At 36.0% G+C, this 14,921-nt stretch overlaps 1 protein-coding gene across 2 annotated transcripts in view; it reads right to left on the bottom strand.

The window, feature by feature from the left end:
- Positions 1-13,477, bottom strand: part of GLT1D1 (glycosyltransferase 1 domain containing 1) — a 49,425-nt gene extending 35,948 nt beyond the window's left edge. For both annotated transcript variants that reach the window (XM_035898601.1, XM_035898602.1), the window contains exons 1-4: positions 13,314-13,477; positions 12,970-13,118; positions 9,334-9,439; positions 4,045-4,096 (exon numbers count right to left, since the gene is read on the bottom strand). In XM_035898601.1, the coding sequence (XP_035754494.1) occupies positions 4,045-4,096; positions 9,334-9,439; positions 12,970-13,069 (258 nt within the window). In that variant the 5' untranslated portion in view covers positions 13,070-13,118; positions 13,314-13,477. The remainder of the gene's footprint in view (positions 1-4,044; positions 4,097-9,333; positions 9,440-12,969; positions 13,119-13,313) is intronic.
- Positions 13,478-14,921: the final 1,444 nt, after the last annotated feature.

Here is a 14,921-nt window from a genome sequence, read left to right as displayed (position 1 = left end):
AATTAACACAATTACAAGGTAGTACATATTTTTTAGTTTATCTCCGTTTCCTCTCTCATAATATTACCAAATAAAAATTGCTTCAGAAATTATTTTAAAATAGCTATAGTAAAAGAGGTAATTACTACATTTCCAAAGTTACTCCTAAAGTGCTACTGCACTAGTTACTTAATTTAGGTGATTAAATAAGCAAGTTCTTATTTCAATATCTTTCTATAACTCCACCCCTGAATTTTTGGAATGCTTTTTTTTTTTTCTTTCCACTAAAACATCAAAATATTCTTAGGATCTTTCCACATTAAAAAAAAAAAAAACCACAACAAAAAAAACCCCCACAAAACAAAAAAAAAAACCACTAACAACACTCCCCAGCAAACAAGCAGAGTTTTCTGAGCTCAAAGTGTTTGTGCAAAGCTTTCTGTTTGGACAATTCCTAGTTGTTTTAAAAGCACTGGTTGCAATGCCTGTAAAGGAGTAAGCTAAGGAAGGTATTACTCAATGGGAATTACTCCAATAGATTTGCTCAATATTACCTTGAATGTTTCAGTTGGAAATTATATTTGTTCAAGCAGTCCCACTAATGCTATTGCTTAATTTAGCATCACAGCATCCAGAAACGAACCACCTTCTTTTAGAGCATCAGTCCTTCCTATCCTGAGACTAAATCTTGCCTCCTTTTTGGTGCAGGATTTCACACCTGCAGGATAATGACTTGAAGGCAGGAGGAGAACTTGTATTAGGAGAACAAGAATTAATGCAGAAACATACTGTTAAGCAACCAATTCCTGCACCAGTCAGTTCAGGAAATACAAAGCCAAGGAAGAATTTTTTTTTTTTTTATTTGCAAACATTTTGCTTTTCCCCATCACTCCTACATGACTGCCCCACCAGTCCACTGCCCAGTCATAACAGTCTATTTTAGTTATTAAAAATGAACTGGAAAAAGAAATGGACAGAAAAGAGGTCGTAAAAAAAGTGAATAGTCATCAAGAAGTGGTTCACAGATGTGAAGGAGGTGGTTTCTGAGAATCAGAGTGAATTAACTAAGTCACAAAAACTACATGACAAGCAGCAAATCCACACAGAAATGAAGTGGGGGAAAAATAACACTCCGCTGCAGTGGAAGACTAAGGATATTCTATGGACTTTCTCTTTCAAAAGCTATATGAACTTCTGTGTTCAAAGCATTTAAGAATAAGAAAAAAATGGTTTAATAGGTTATTTTGTTACTTAATGTCTCTTGGTCCTTCTCTTACCTATGAATAAGTAGCATTTTAAATTGTATTAGATCTTCCAATCCTAAAAAAAGCTTTGCAAATGATGCGAGACAGCACTGCAAACTGGAGGTCAACTTCAGAATTTAAAATTGCAGGGTAAGTGGGATAACTGAAATTCAGAGCTGGGACATGGATGCAGCAAACCAGAAGGTGGAAAAAAGCAGCTGGGGCAGAGGGCAGCTTAAGCCAGCCTTGCCTCCACAGCTGATGTACTGCACAGTTCTGGTGGTGAAGATAGGCTTTTAGTTCCCTAAACCCACTAAGTTTCAAAAATAAGCTTAAGTTAAGCATCTGGTTTCATGCTCTGCTGGACCTTTAATGGCTTATGGTGAGTAAATATAATCCTGCCAGGGCAGGATTTCAAGAAGAAAATAGCAGGAATACTGCGTAACAGGGCGTACAGATGTATTCACACTTTATAGATCAATTTTCTGTTATGTTCTTTATTTTAAATGGTCTTGAGGAGAACGGAAAAATGAAAATGAATGCTAATAAAACTGGCTTAGGTAATTCTTATGCACCAGTTTTACACTACTGAAATAAAACACTGACCGTAAGCACAAGGTCTTTTACAGTATTTCCAACTCACTTGGAATATAGATTATTGAAACTGCTGTGTTATGTACTTCATAATTAAAGATAATTTATCCAATGTAATAGAAAAAAATTTGTTGAAAGATAGAGCCCTTGAGCACAGTGCAATAGCTTACATGTTGGTAATTTAAATTCTTGACTGTCTAATAAAGCACACATTAGAGGAATAATGCAGTACACATTACTGTGAGTTAATATGTAAAAAGTGTTAATATTCTGTGACCTAGATATGGAAAGACATATTCATATTCTTCACTGTTTGAAAGTAAATGTGTGGCATTTGCTCTCACCCTTTATATGAAGATACAGATAGAAAAAGAACTCAAAACCCCAGCATTTAAGACACAGGTCAGCAGGTGGTATTTCAGTTTAGGACTTGACAGACTTGCCTCCAATTCCCTGTCTGCCCACAGACCTTCTCCAAAACACCGATTGAGTCTCATAGGCCCAGAGCACAAAGGTGTTTAGGTAAAATCAATCGAAGTTTAGTACTTAAAAACATTTGAGGTGCTGATTTCAAAAGGATTCCAAAGTTCAAGTTTGTTTCTCTTTCTTATACTCTGTTACTTTTTTCTTTTTCTTGCATAAGATCTATGACAGAAACTGTGCCTTTTCATGTTTACCCATCATGAAGTTCATTGTAGTAACTACTAAAACCAAGCTATATTTCTAACATAAATACCAGACCTGCTCATGTATCCTTTTAATGCAAATAGATAATCAATTCATGCTGAAACAAAGCATTGAATATTAAATTGTTCTGTTGTGCAAGCTCCACTGTAAGTGATTTTCTTTAGGCAAGGGTGTATTAATGATTATATTATGATGCAAATTAGAACTGAACAGATACCAAGCAGTTTCTACTTCTTGAATGTATCCTTCAGCTGATGTTTCACAAGATGAGGTGAGTGGAGCTAAAAGCTGGCTGCAGCTGGCAGAAGATGGTCCTACCTTGCTCTTTTATGCCAGTGTGTTGCCCTGTCAGCCAAATAGTTACTGCTTGCTCTTCACTGGATCTGACGCTCATTGCAGTTCTCCGTGATCCAGTACAAGTCTTTAGCCAACAAGTTAGTTGGAAAGATAACCTTGCACAGAAAATCACCCGGGCTAACAAGCTAGATCACCAAGCCCTGCTGCCTGGTGTGGAGTTTTTCACAGGTCACCAGTGCAGCCTGACACTACCAAAAGCACTCCTTGTACTCAAATGACTGGTAGCTCTTTATGGTCTTCCTCCGTTCTTCAGAAACAAGGACTGAGCCCTGTCTACTTCAAGGATTTGTCTCAATTTTCTCCACTGGCAGCCTGCCAGCAACTCAACTACGTAAGGGTGAAAATGTTGACCCAGTCTGTTTTCAAACAGGAGCATCAGATACCAAAAATAATTGCACTGAATGTCTGAAGTAGACCTGCAATACAGCAGATGCAATGGTACCGACTAAATGAAGAGAAATAGATCGAAACATTATTACTCCCACTTCTTTGCCGGCTAAATGTTCTCTTTCAAATACACCACCAAGTCTATTTAACCAGTATGCTGTTGGATGAAAATAATTTTATTCAGTATTTTTCCATATATCATTCAGCACAGTGTGTTTTGTTTTATTTTCAGAAGGAGAGATGAGTTTTAAGAAAGTTAAGTGCTATTTATGTGCTACATATCACCTGCGGCCTGGTCAATAGGGCTGTATATCACATCCTGCTGGGCTTAGCATAACTTCAATTTTACTTCTGCAGTTCACCTTAAGAAGCTCATTCTATTTCCAGTGTTGACAAAACAAGTATTTTCAAATTATTCTTCCAAATTCTTCCTTGTAAGTAAAGCTGTTTAGTTGAATTTTGGTAACATAAAAAAGTTTATTAAATGATGCAAAAAGAAACAATATATGCCTATGGCATCAGGAGAGACTCGATAACAACAGCAGTGATTAGTTTTAAATGTTACAGAGAAGCACTTCCTAAACTGCTGTATACTCTTTTCAAATACTAAACAGCTTTTAAATGCCAGATCTATTTGACCTATTGAAGTATGTAAATATGAAATACTTCTCTGAAAGGAAAAACAGGAATAGAGGATATGAAGATTATTGCAATTCTCTAGCATTATTTAGAAAACATTTTAGGAGAATGCATAGTACCTAATACTATAACCATCACCATCATCATGTAAACATACCCACTCTGCTGCTGCCAGTTCCTTCATTTTCACCGTGAAAGCCACTGCAAACCTAGTTAAATGGACAAAAATAGTTGGGATCAGCTGCTTTAAGTGTATAAACATAAAAACAGAAAAGTACTTCAGAAAACATCTTTGTAAGATCAAAGAGCAGAAGCTTATAAAAATTATTATAGATGGCAAGACAGAAAGCAGGCTTTCTATTTGTTTTACCAGAAAATACTGGTTAAACAAATGGTTTCTCTTCAGGCTTTACAACTTAGAGCTCTTGGGGAGTTAAAAGTGAGGGTTTCTTAAAGTAAGAGAAAACCTAAATAATGGGAACATCCCCCCATTTATCTTGATTAATATATACAGCTCCAGCAGTGAGTTAGCATTTCTTGCTTCTACATCATTGCAAGTTGCAACAGCCCTCTTCACAACCAGAAGGCGAGGTAAGGAGGGATCCTAAGTCCAGTTAGTTTCATACTATTGTTGTTTGACAATACCCAGTCCCACTATTTGCAACTCATTGCAACGGAGTTTAATTCAAATGAGCAGATGGATTTTTTTAAATCTTTCCCCAATGTTCTCTCCTTATTTCTAAGTAGTCAAAGCTGTCAATGAGTAACAAACATCTGAGAGAACAAAGTGTTATTCTTCAGGAAAAATATCAGAATTAAATAAACTAAAAGAAGAAGAAAGATGATCCAGTGGCTGGGCTTCAACTGTGGAATCTCACAGAGGTGGGACACTCAGCTCCTGCACTGGAGATATAATTCTCAGTGCTGAGTTGGATACCTGATATTCCTCTATAATAAATAGGGTAAGAATTGGGTGCCCAGAAATGAGATTTACCATAGTAATTGTTTCAGGCAAAGAGACTATTACACAAGCCAGACATAATACTGACAGAAGGGCGTTTTGACTGTTCTCTGGTTAGGACTTCTCCTTGTTATGAGAAGAGTATTTAAATGAATGAACTGTAGAATAGTATATTAACACCATCTACTCCTCCTCTGTTATGTATATAAATCATAACGCCAAAGTAAGAACAAGCAAACAAAAGTGTACTTGAGTAACTTAATGGCTACAGAGTTTTCATCTGGGAGGGAGAAGAGAATTCTGTTCCCAAGCTTACTTCCACTTTTTCCCTTATGGCTGTTTATAACAGCTCATCTGGACTTCTACTTACATGCCTTTGAGAAATATATGTAGTACACTATCATTCCACATAACAGAAGAGCTGTGTCAGAGGCCACTTAAAAGCAGTACCGATATGAACAGTTTTCATTTTTGGGTGTCTCATTACCAAGAGACTTCAGCCACAGAAGTCTGGTTTCTAAACATCCTAGATAAACACATTATTCTTACTGGGAGCTTGGTGTAATACCAAGTCATATGAGATATTTTTATGGAGACAGAGTTAATAAAGAATCCCTGTTCAGGAAGAGATATTAAGAACATGCTGGGCTTTAATGTAGCTTTTAAATTTGATGAAATATAAACACATGCTTTGACTGTTCTTAAATGGAACTTTAGTGTTAACTGGAACCACAAATGGGACCATTGCTGAACCAGAAATGTGACCATTTCTGAAGGCTATCGGTCCTGTGGAATAGAAACATTTGAACACCTCCTTCGTATGAGACATAATGTGTCTGCTCAGCAAAATTCCTTTTTTAAAAATTGTTTTTATAGATATTGCATATAACACAGAGGTTATCACATATTACACTTAAGTTTCAGTGTTTGTTTTTCATAGAATTAATGTAATGTTTCTGTCCTCAGCCAACCCTATGACATCTCAATGGTTGGAGATGAAGCACATTGCTAAGTCACAACCAGAACAGTGCTTTTCCATTGGAGACGTTATAATTTGAAGACAAGAAATCACATTCATTAGAAGTCTCATAAATGCTGAATTATAACTCCTATTTTTGTTTGTTGAAACAAACCTTATTCTCACACATTTGTTTTGTAGTATCTGCTTTATGGTACTACAATGAATTTCACGTATACAACTTGACAGCTTTAAGGTTATTACAACCTTTGCAAATGCTTATTTTGTCAAGTTGCACATGCTCCGTTTCCAGTTTTTGCAATTATACTTTCAATACATCACATTAACAAGCACGAAAAACTGTTGCTCCTAAGTCTACAAAATACTGTTCAATAGAAAAAAATACCCTAGAGGAGTACAACCACCATTTAGAAGTATTTGATTAGAAATGAAACACTCATTATAAAGCTAGACAGTGTTCAATACTTTGTTTTATGGAATGTGGTGGTATATTGTACTGGACAAGTAATCTACAATTCACTATACTTTCTGCTTAGAAACCTGCAATCAATAAAGAAAAAAGAAAATCAATGTTTCTTTTAATAACTATGCAATGAATAATACTAGTGATAATACTGGAGAAGAGATCCATTCAGAATAACTTCTAGAAAACTGAATTACTTTTCCTGTAGCAGAGAAAACATTATGAACTGCGTAAGGATGCAGTAATATATTTTGAAACATCATAAACTATACTTCAAGTTCCTAACTTAATTATCATTAAAAAAACATTCAATAAAGCACAGTTTTTGCATAAGCTATATTAGCTATATTTGTGACAGATCATGTTTTAAACACAGAACTGGATCAAATGGACACACTCAGAGATTCTGGTTTTATATAATTTTCATTTTGCACAGCGCTGAAATTTAACTGACACATTAGATACCTTTTTTCCCCCCTCTTCCTTCAGACCTGTTTGAAGAATAACTTCTGATTATTTGATAACAAAAGTAAACAAGTATATAAATTTTGTCTTGAATGGGGCCTTAGGTTGCTTTTCAGCTACAAGTCACGCTAAGATGTAAGAACATGCCCTAATGATTTTTCAATGAACGTGATTAAGTGCTGTCTTTAAAATCTGTTTACCTACCACAATTTATAGGGCACTCTAGACAGAACAGCGTACCTATGCCAGCGTTAAGTTAGCTAATAATAGCTAGAACATATAGTGGTATTAGCAGAGATAAAACTACGAGATATAAGCCTGCTGCACATTCTGCATGCCTTTCCTCATGGCTAACATGAACCAAAATCCATACTGCTGTATCTGAACCACTGTAGTTCTCTGCCTTCGCTAGACTGCTGTGATGAATGAACAAAGATAGTACCCTGAGCAAGCTCTGTTCAGCAAGACATTTAAGCTCTCCAAGAGTAAGTATGCAAGCAGTGCCAATGGATTTGATAAGATGTTCCAGATGGTTAAATTTTATCTCACCTTGTACACTTGGGGACCCTTCACTTATGCAGAGCTCAATTCTGGAGTGATGACTCTTCAGAGTACTCAAGTCACCAAAAGCTCAGGCACAGTATAGTTCCACCAGGCTGACTGACCTGCTATAGCAACTTACCACCAAATTTTTACCAAAAAGACATCCTTCTCATAGCTGACCTGTCTGATTAAAGGGGTAGAAAACTAACCCAGGAAAAAAAAGAGCCTATTTTACATCATTTAGTGGGTTAAACCTGCTCAGAAAGCAGTCCAATCCTGGCACAAGGAAGGGTGGATCACACAGCCCCAAGTAAGAGAAACGAGGAGGAGGGGAAGGGAGGTAGCACTAGAGCCATGCCTGCCATCAGTGAGCTATTGTGCAGGCTAAACATGAAGTGACAACCTTAGCCTCTATCTTGATAACCTATATATTAAATTCATTTCATGGATTAGAATATATATATACATAAAATGCTTTAGTTTCCAAAAAGAAAAGGGTATATTGACCCTTGGACGTGATGAAACACTGTAGAAGTCAGCAGACCTACGGATCAAGCAGAAGGAAACCTCTTTTCTGGGGATGTTGAAACAATGAGAAATGCTGCAAAAACCTTTTTACTTTTTAGCCATTTTCTCTGATTTCTGATCAGTTCAGAACTAGATTTGATGCCTAGAACTTTTCCAGACTTTAAAACACCCTGAAAATACTCCCTTGTCAATTCACCTAAAAAATTGAGAGAATTTGCTTAAAGACTTTTTTCAGTCTCTGCTTCTTTGTTCATCTACCTAGAGAAAGGATCACATTAGCAGGAAAAAAAAAAAGAACAAAAGCTCTTTATACTTGAGTCACCTCATTTTCAAGCAAGCACTCTGTCAACAAACTAAAGGCGAGGCCTCAGAGAACCGGTTTGATTCTGTGATGAACAGGACAAATGCCAGTTATTTTAGATGTCGCCTCCCTTAAATCAAACTGCTGGGCACCTTGCTCTGTATGTGCAGTATAGCACTTAATGCATAAAATAAATTAGTTCCAATACAGAATATTTTATATGTTTGAATTCATGTAACATAAACCAGAATTTACTAAGAAACAGAGGTTTTAAATAAAACAACTTGGAGCAATATTTAGCACTTCTGGCACAGGGCCTTGTCAAACGGGGTCCAACCTTGTTGCTAATAACCTTACTACAGCAAGACTTAATGAGACTATTCATACCTCCACCGCTAACAAAGGTTTGCTATTTAAATAATCATACCTCGAGCACTAACTCACCATTAGCCACCTCCCCTACTAAAGATTCACTGTTTAAATACCAAATATCAGTAATTTCATGGCCAGGACAGTTCTGTACAAATGAGAACTGTATGGATATTCTTGAAGATAATTAGATGTGCATTTCTTTACCTAAATCTCTGCAAATATAAGCAGTCTAAAATAATTTTGGTAAGAAATTAAAACTTGATTGCATAAAACTGTATCCATTACAAACATGTCAAACCACAGTCAGGCTGCTACAGTCCACAGTTATATTAACCATCAAGGGCTGCCAAATCCCAGGTTAAATATTCTTGCTATTATTCCTCTAATTTCTTTTACCTGCCTTAGAATTTTATACCCTCATCACACACACAGTTCTATTATTCTAGAAAACAGTTATGATTCAGCAGACAAAGCACGGGATTAGTGAGCAAGACCACAGATTTCATTAGCTTTTAATGGGATTTGAGTGTTTTTGAAAATTCACAGCACAAGAGACCAAGTTTCAGCACTACCTCCGCCAACTCTTACATGAACAAATACAATGAAACGATTGCAACAGAGGAAATATAAAATGCATACAGACCATCTTTTATGAAGAAACCGTTCTACTTTCACCACTGAATCATAAAATAATACACAGAGATCATAGTCTATCTTTTGTCCACTGGCCTGTGTATCTCCCAGTGATTCCAATCGTTTATGGAACAGTTCCTAAAAGATCTGACATTACAAAAATGCAATTTCCTGTCACAAGCCTTCCACACATGCTTTTACCTGGCTTCTCCTAGCACTGCTCCCATTACCCGATGTTTCTCTTCACATCTGATATCTTCATTTATATCTGTCCCACCAAAGATGATTCCAAAAGGAATTCTGCTACCTGCAAAGTAATGACTACGATGAGAGGTTGACCAACATGTCATGGTAATGACTAGGAGGGGACATTAAGAGTGAAAAAGTATATTGACAATACTGTATCACATACGCAAACAAAAGTCTTTGAAAAAGAAACCTGGAGAAACTTGAATTTTGATGGGTTTGGCACTGAAAAAGCCCATACAATAACCATGCACTTTCACAGAGTGCCAGTCTGTTGCGTAGCTATGAGATTTTCTTTGTCTTTTTTCCATGCTTAGTAAAAACAATCAATTAGTTTCTACACTTGGCAGCCCACCAAACAGCATGTATATTTTAAATGTTATTCACATTTTAATAAGATGCAGTATTGCAAAGTTTGGTCCCAGGTATCTAGCCTCAGCCACTCATTCTCTGCCCTCTCAAGCATTCCAATACAGTGGCTTGGGTGACCATCCTACAAAGCTGGCTACTGAAATTTTATATTTTTTTTTAACTATTGACTTCCGAAACTGATTTCACTGCTACAAAAAATGTAGATGGGAGCCATACCATTGGAAAAGGTCACCAAATTAAATAAGGCAGTACATGTGAACCTGCAGCAAACCCATTGTTTTGCCTAATTCCATCCCAAAAGATGGATCTGTGTTTATAATTGGTTGTTCCAAGACCTTCTGTGATCATGCAAGTTATGAAAGTTGGTTTAGGATGCCTTACAGTGCTCAGAACAGTAAGAATAGAGGAAGGCATGTGGGACAGTCTGTGCACAAGACCCTATCAGCATTCAAATTTAAGAGTATCAACAAAATCATATGTATCCTAGTGGTGTCTGTACTCTGGTAAAAGCCTAGTTTTGATACACAGCATCAGAATAAATCCGTATTTGTGTAACAGTAAAGCCACCAAAACAGGGTGGTGTAGCACTTCTATGCTAACAGCAGCTAGACTTACACAGACAAGGCCAAAGACTACTTAGATGAAAATACAAAAGCCAATAGTAGGGCAAGATCCCTTTCTACTAGTATTTCTTTTCTTGGAGTCAGGTTATTTTTAGTAACTGCCAAGTTACCAGTAATGTTCTCCCCTTAACTAATCAAGATAGCAGACAATAATGTTTACTGTTGATTGTTTCAGCACTGAAACTGATAAAGTGGTCAGTTTTACACCACATTAAACTAACAAATAACAACTTCATGGTGGCTAATTACTACATGCAGAACATAGTTTTAAAATCCAAATGGGACTGCAGTGTTGCAAAAGAAAGAGTCTCCAGTAAGCCCGTCTACAAAACCTGTCATTAAGGTGGCCAATTTTGTGGATTTTGCAGATTGCTGTTAGCTGTAACAGATGAAGCCAAGGCTTCCTTCCGACTGTGAACAAGAATAAGCAGTTAGGCTGTATTGCCACTACACACTGTGTATCAAGAAAAGCACAAAATATGCTTTGTTTTTTCCCTTTTGCTATCGGATGGAAGGGGAGAGGGATCAAGGACTCAGTAGACAACACTGTCCTCAGCATTGGACCAACGAGCAGGGCACTAGAGGTTACTGTGTTGATGGAGGTTCTTCCTTTTGAGCGATAATATAACTGACCTTGAATGTTCACGGCTGTGAACACTATTGATGACTCTTTCTATAGCTACCCACGGTGTCTTAAGGGTGGGGGGGAAATGATAGGTTAAATTCAGTGAACGCCCATCATTAAAATACATGGTTAAAACCAAGCAAATGGGGAACAAAATAAGTATGTCGATACAGATAGAAAACATACTATATGTTTCAAATTTATATTTGAAAACTAAGCGAGCTGTAAGATGAGGATTTATTAGCATTGCTAATTTCCTCATTACTAAATGAAAGAACAAAAAGAATGAAAGACTAATTGCCATTCTGGCTACTTAAAAGATTTTCCTTGGCATTTTTAGATATTATACTCTGTTCACTGTAGGTGATGAGAATTAATGTGCACTATCAAAGCACCACAGCACTAACCTTCAAGAGACCGACTTTCTGTAATACGATATAAAATATGTATCGCTTTTCTAATAAATAAAAAAGTACGTAATTTTTGTGTCATCTATTACATGTGTTGATCATGCATCCCCAATCATGAAAATAAAGTTTCCAGGATGAGGCCCAAAAGACTGGTAGTATGGTAGTAATGGTGGTATGACTGCAATAACTAAATTTCTTTAAGGTATTTCTTAATATAGGGTATGGAAATATTAAATGTTACAAGAGTCAGGAATGTCTCCCAAATCACTTTTTTCCTTCAAGAAGTCTGCAATAACTTTTACACTTTGACTAGGATCATCCCATCAGTCATACTACTTACTATCTTGCTTTTTACACATTTCTTTTTATCTTTCTTTCACTTATTGCAGATGCTTTTTGGAAGAGTGTAACCCACTTATTTAAATTACTGAACTTTGGTAAATCATTCAGGTATCAGGCTTTGTAGATCACTTGGGATTTTGAAAAGCTAATTAGCAACAGCATTTGGGCAATGTTATGCAAGTCAAAACTGCAATAAAGTTTTACAGTAAACATTTAAAATCCAGCCTTATTTTTTGTTCCTTAGCAAAAAAAAAGGAAGTTTTAAGACCCTTCATAAGCCTCCTCCAAAACAATTCCAGTTTTGTCACACAACCCATCATCTCTATATTGCAACAAGAGAAGTCTTAATAGCAGAGATCATCTTACAGAATTTTTTTTTTTTTAATTTTTATTCTAGGATCCCTACTGAAATCAGAGCTCCATTGTAACAAAAGATACACAAGCACGCCAGACATACTAATTCAGGCTTTCTGAAAACCCACCAGCACAAATTGCGGGGGGGGGCTCCTGAAGTCTGAAAACTAGCACAGCAAAACACAACTTATACTGAGGATCTGATAAAAGTATCAAATTATGTACCTTTGTCCAAGTGAATAGATTTGTACAATACAAATGTGATCTCAAAAATGGATATACACTTGCAATTTCAGTAGGTGACAGTGTCTGTAATATTGAAAGCCAGTGCTTCTAGTGTATCATTAATGGCAGGCTAAATTTTGTTCTACATGGTTAGATACAATAGAAAATTTTATTATTTGTCTGATAACATCCTGTCTCCTACAGTTTAGCTGGCATGAACGACATCTCAAAGTTATTTCATGTCCAAAAAACCCTGACTCATTTTTGAGCAGAAATATCAAATTAGCCTCTCTTCTTTCTTCTGTTTGACCTCAGCTATACTTAGCTAAGCCATTGTCCTCTGAAAGAATACATTTGCTGAAAGTATCTTATTGTTAATATAATGTTATCTTAATGTAGTTAAAGTACTTAATTATGAAATGCGCTACGTGATTCAAAAGTTCTCTCCTCTCTTTATCAGATCTCCCACAGAGAAATATATTCAGCATTTCTGAACATTTGTCAAAGTGGATAAACAGAATAACTACATTATGTACAGGTTTATACATATATACCCATTTATAACCATTTGTATTCATTCTCTTTCTTTTTCAGTACCTTTTTAAGAGGTATTTTTATTGCAAAATAGAAAGATGATTACCTTGCAGGAGTCTGCCTCCTTTGTAAAGATGAATGGCCAGGGCTGCATCAAACTTCTCTGTGGAGGTTAGGTTTGCTATTTCAGTTGGACTTTCATACATGAAAGCATCTTTAAGAACACAGATATGACCTGCAGCATGTAGATGATTCCTTCATTATTGGAACAAATAGAAAAAGAATAAAAAAATATATTAATGTTGTAGGCATGCCAGTGTATTAAATAAGCTTAATCAAAATGTTTTCCCTTAATAATTTTTGTTCTGACGTTCACCTTTATGCTAATTTTGTTTAAGCAAACATGGAGCTATTTACAAGGGTTTTTTTCTCCTGGAAAATATTTATTACCCTCAAATTGTGAAGCCATGGTCACACTGCTAAGCAACATAACCTGCATCCATTTTAAGGTCCAAGCCTACAAAGTCTCAACACCATCTCAGGAAATCAGCAGAAGTGAAGTATGATCAGGATCTTTCCTGATTGAGCTTCAACTTAATACGCTGGAAAGACTCCTTTTGAATTGAGTGTGTTAGACCTTGGCCTTAGAGATTCTCAGATCCTTGTTCTGGAGAAAGGCCACCAAGCGAAGAAAACACAAATATGTCCAGTTAATCAATGCTATTGAAAATACAGAACATGCAAAAAAATGAATACATAAATAAAATTAGAGAGCTGAAATTGTATTCCCTTTCTGTTTCATTGTGGGTTTAATTGCTTCTTGTCTTAGTTACCCATCTGTAAAAGACACAGGATAATTGAAGTATAAGAAAAAAAACTTCACAAAAGTAATTACACAAATACTTTTTAGTCTTTTTTTTTAAATCTCAGTTGCTAAAAAGAAAAAAAAAAAAAACACACCACCACCCCCATTCTAGCGTCAGCTTACCCATTCATCTTTATATACAGAGGTTCTCATAATAAAACATTGATTAAAAGACTGCCAAAGTCAAGAAACTGATAGATTACAGGGAGCTTTGTTTTAGGCATTTTAGTAAGCTTTGGTTTAGTCTTTTCTTTTATACACTAGGCTCTTAACTCCTCCCACCAAAACCAGAAGCACTTATCAATGTTTCCAATGACATCAGCCAAAAAACATACAGGAGAAAAATCCATGTTTTGACAGAACTAGCACGCTGGATCTGATGACAGGTTGTGTTTACATTTTCAATATTACAGAAAGACCATAAGAATGTTATTATATATATAAAAAAACCATAGAATATTATATATTCTGCTTATTACATATTGTTCCAGTTGATTTATTTCTCATCGCTTATGAATTGTTCTGGCATTAAAATCCTGCTAACTCAATAGCTTCTTGGATAATGTCAGCTCTTTCCTTTCCTGATCATTTCATATCCTCCCAAGGAATGTAATTTTCTGTCCTGCAGAAGTTAGTCATTACTGCAGAAATTGGTGCTAAAAATGTTGTAAAATGTCTTGAGGCCTTGGAAGGAATGTATTAGCACTGTATCAGACAGAGCTCCATTGGCACAACATATGGTGCTGCATTTCTTCCTTATTCTAAGAAGAAACTCATTTTAACTTTTAACTTCACCGTTTGAAACAAAACCAATAAATTATAATAAGTACTAATAAATAATAAAATACAGCCAGATTGTAAGCTCTTTATTTACACTGTTGAGCAATTATTTACATCAGTTGTCCCATGAACTTGTACCAAGTACCTGCTTGCCTTCTGAAAGAGGCTCTCAATTTGTACCTACATAATGATGCCCAAATCTCACAGCTGTGGGAAGAAAATCTCTCGGGCAAATACTCGGGATGTTCGTGCATGCATTCCATAATTTCACAGGTGCTCATTAAATAGTCTAAAAGAATTTTTTCCCATCAGTATTCCAATTACCATAAATCACTAACATGTACAAGCAATATGTTTGCATATTACAATTAATTTGAAAATAACTCTCTCAGGACATCAGGAATCAAGAAACT

This window comes from Egretta garzetta, unplaced genomic scaffold (assembly GCF_000687185.1).
Source record: "Egretta garzetta isolate BGI_Z169 unplaced genomic scaffold, ASM68718v1 scaffold447, whole genome shotgun sequence".
NCBI classification, from domain to species: domain Eukaryota; kingdom Metazoa; phylum Chordata; class Aves; order Pelecaniformes; family Ardeidae; genus Egretta; species Egretta garzetta.
This window is presented reverse-complemented; position numbering and strand designations above follow the sequence as displayed.